This window comes from Capsicum annuum, unplaced genomic scaffold, assembly GCF_002878395.1.
Source record: "Capsicum annuum cultivar UCD-10X-F1 unplaced genomic scaffold, UCD10Xv1.1 ctg35089, whole genome shotgun sequence".
Lineage (NCBI taxonomy): Eukaryota > Viridiplantae > Streptophyta > Magnoliopsida > Solanales > Solanaceae > Capsicum > Capsicum annuum.
Window position 1 is genome coordinate 1 of NW_025841979.1, and position 3,038 is coordinate 3,038.

Genomic DNA, 3,038 nt, shown 5'->3' on the forward strand with positions numbered 1-3,038 from the left:
AGAGATGAGGAAGAAGAAGAATTAGGAAGAGAGAGAATTTTAGGAAGGGAATAATACCAAGTCGTTAACTCCTCTTCTCTCTTTCAGTTGGGTAATTAATAACAACCCAACTTCATCTCCACCATTAATATCATAACCGCTTGAGCTTTAAATCTGAGCCGCTCATTTTATTCAAGTCACATGATTACTTCTACAGCTGCCACATGTACAACCTTTAATAATTCCCTTCATTTCTCTAATTCGCCCAGATATAACAATGTGGTAGTTCCAATTGCTTGTGGGTTGTGCTGGGACTAGAGTTAATGACTACAAGGCTATAATAATGATGTATCGCTCGTTTTTTGGTGTCTACTCTTTGAATAACAATTCTTGGACAGAGAAAAAAGTGTTCGCCTAGCAAAATCATTTTGTGCCTGTTCTCCGTTAATCAGCATCAAAGATCGCATATTTTGGTCTTTCCATGATAATAGTACATCTCCATATGTATCTACAATCATATATTTTGACATTAAATCAGTTGAATTGAAGTGAAAGAGCTTCCTATACCAGATTTCGTAGGTGAGGACCGAGATATTTAAGTTCTTTAACTTTGAGAAGCTGCCTTTGTTTATATGGTGGCAAAATTACCGATGAAGAATCGAACATATGAATCATGGAACAAGATGGGAGATGGAAATGGTTAATGAACGTATGCAACTTACCTACTATTTGTCGAGGATTTGTACAAGACATGAAGCTTTTTATGTTGCACCAAAGACGGTGAAGTTGTCTTTCAAGGAGTGTCATTGTCATCTGCTATTTTCATCTACAATTCTAAACACAACAATTTGTTGCTCTTATTAGCAAGCACGTGTCTCCTTCAAAGCTTAATATGTTTAGATAGCTTATATTTTTCGATATCGAGACTCCTCAATAAAAAAGTGTGGCCTTATTGATCATTCAACCTATCTACGCTATTAATTAGAAAAAATTGTATTGAGGTTTTTCTTATTTGAATAACTTGATGGACCAAAGTTTGGGTACGGTGGTTTATAACGTGTTGATGTGACGGTTAATACTTGGTAGAAATAGAATATGTTTTGTCCAATTTATGACTGTTTTACCCTCATTTTTTTTATGTCCGTTGGTGTTGACTGATACACAAAATTAAGAAATATTGTACGTTTCATAAAGTAGTCAAGTAGACAAGCTGATGGAGACATTTTTAGAAAAAAAATTTAATAACAATTATTCTCCCCAGAAAAAAAAACCATGGTACAGTGGTGGTTTTACTTTTTAGTGTGACGATTAGTGCGACATAAATTGAAATGAGGGGAGTAACCGAAAAACTGTCCACCAAGGCTTAAACAAATGAAAAGAACTCACCTTATCAACTAATGATTTTACCTCAGATAGAATTCGAACCTAAAACCTCATGGTTCTCAATCGATTTCATTGACCACGAGGCCACACACTTGGGTCATAAACAGGTAGTACATTCTAATTCCAATTGAAACCAGAACGACCTCTCTGGACAGGCAATAAAGCCAATTGCATTGTTGCTTTTAGTCATTATAACTAGTAATTCATATTCATCAGCAATAGATTGTAACAATATAGGAGCTTGGGTAGGGCAGCAAGTAGGCTTTAAGGGAAGGTTTCATTCTAAAAGATCAAAGCTTTTCCAGATCCTTGTCAGGAGGAAGCTGAAATGCTGAGATCCGGTGGTGGCGAGCATTTTGCCTGAACAGCCAAACTCTTGACAATGTGTCGACATGCATCTCCAACTACGGCATTGGAAATGCCAATGCTGCAACTATTTCTTCCCTTACAAGCCTGTAATAAAATGGAAGTTTGATTAAGACACTTGGTATTTGAGAGACGAACATGATCACCTTCTGCACTAAACTCACCCGAGTCTCCATCCCTTGACCGAACCTAACAACTCTTATTCAAACAGTATATTTGTGTTAAGAAATTCATTAAATGTGTTCACATATTAACGGACCTAGTTTTAGCACTTGAAATCGTTGCTCTAAAATCCAGAACCATAAAGTTGAAGTACTGACCCCCAATGCGGGCCCATCCCATTTGATATTATCTGGTCGGTAGCCTGACACCTTTGTATTTAAAACATACCAGTAGATACAAGAACTTGCAAATTTATTGGCAATGCAACCATCTGTACAAGTACATACACTAACAACAACCGAACAACATACCCAGTGAAATCCCACAAGTGGGGTCTGGGGAGGGTAGAGTGTACACAGACCTTATCACCACCTCGTGGAGGTAGAGGGGTTCCCAAAAGATCCTTGGCTACATACATAAGTAGCAAATACCCTGAGAGTAAGTACATAACCATGTGACAATTTACAAAGTGCGATCGCGAAAACCTACAGCTGCGTGTACATATATTCGTACTAGCATCGCACGCTAACACTAGCTTGACGTACAATTCCCAATGTTTTAGTTAATTTTTTCAAGTCAGATCATGACCTTGGAGTAGTTGGACACTAAACATTGCTATCTACTTATTGGAGTCATATTCTAACGAAGACAGGTGACCATGAAACTCAAAATCATAAAAGATCAAAAATAGAAACAAATGAACATACCTGAGACACAACAGACAAGGAATTTGCAGCATGACATTTGCCTTGAGAAAACGTTTGACAGCTGCCATTTGGATCTCCATAGCTTGCAAATTCGATAGAAGAGATTGTATGCCCTTCGTCACATTGCAAGTGCATTTCTGGTGCTTTATCCGTCAGAGAAATTTTCCCGTCGAACTCTGAGTGAGACCACGTATGAAGAGGTGGATAGTGCTTTTCTGATACTTGAGCACATATTGTTTCAGTAGAACGTGTAGAGATGGAAATCTCAAATGGAGTCCTATCTGTTTCTTCAAAGATCACTAGTACATTATTAGATGTATTTAGCCATGATCTAGGTATGTGGTACCTGGTCGGGATAAAAAAACTTTATAAGCAATAGAATGTGCCAACTCAGATCCATTTCACAGCGCCTACACATGACGTGGTGCCAGGTGTGGCCTC

General features: G+C 38.0%; 1 protein-coding gene across 1 annotated transcript; it reads right to left on the reverse strand.

Annotated features, from left to right (window-relative positions):
* Positions 1-1,345: 1,345 nt before the first annotated feature.
* On the reverse strand, positions 1,346-2,967 carry LOC124891420 (beta-galactosidase 9-like). Its single transcript, XM_047403149.1, has 2 exons — positions 2,598-2,967; positions 1,346-1,815 (listed from the first exon to the last, which is right to left on the reverse strand). Exons 1-2 carry the CDS (start codon positions 2,730-2,732, stop codon positions 1,675-1,677), a joined length of 276 nt encoding a protein of 91 aa, XP_047259105.1. The 5' UTR covers positions 2,733-2,967; the 3' UTR covers positions 1,346-1,674.
* Between the last annotated feature and the right edge of the window lie 71 nt (positions 2,968-3,038).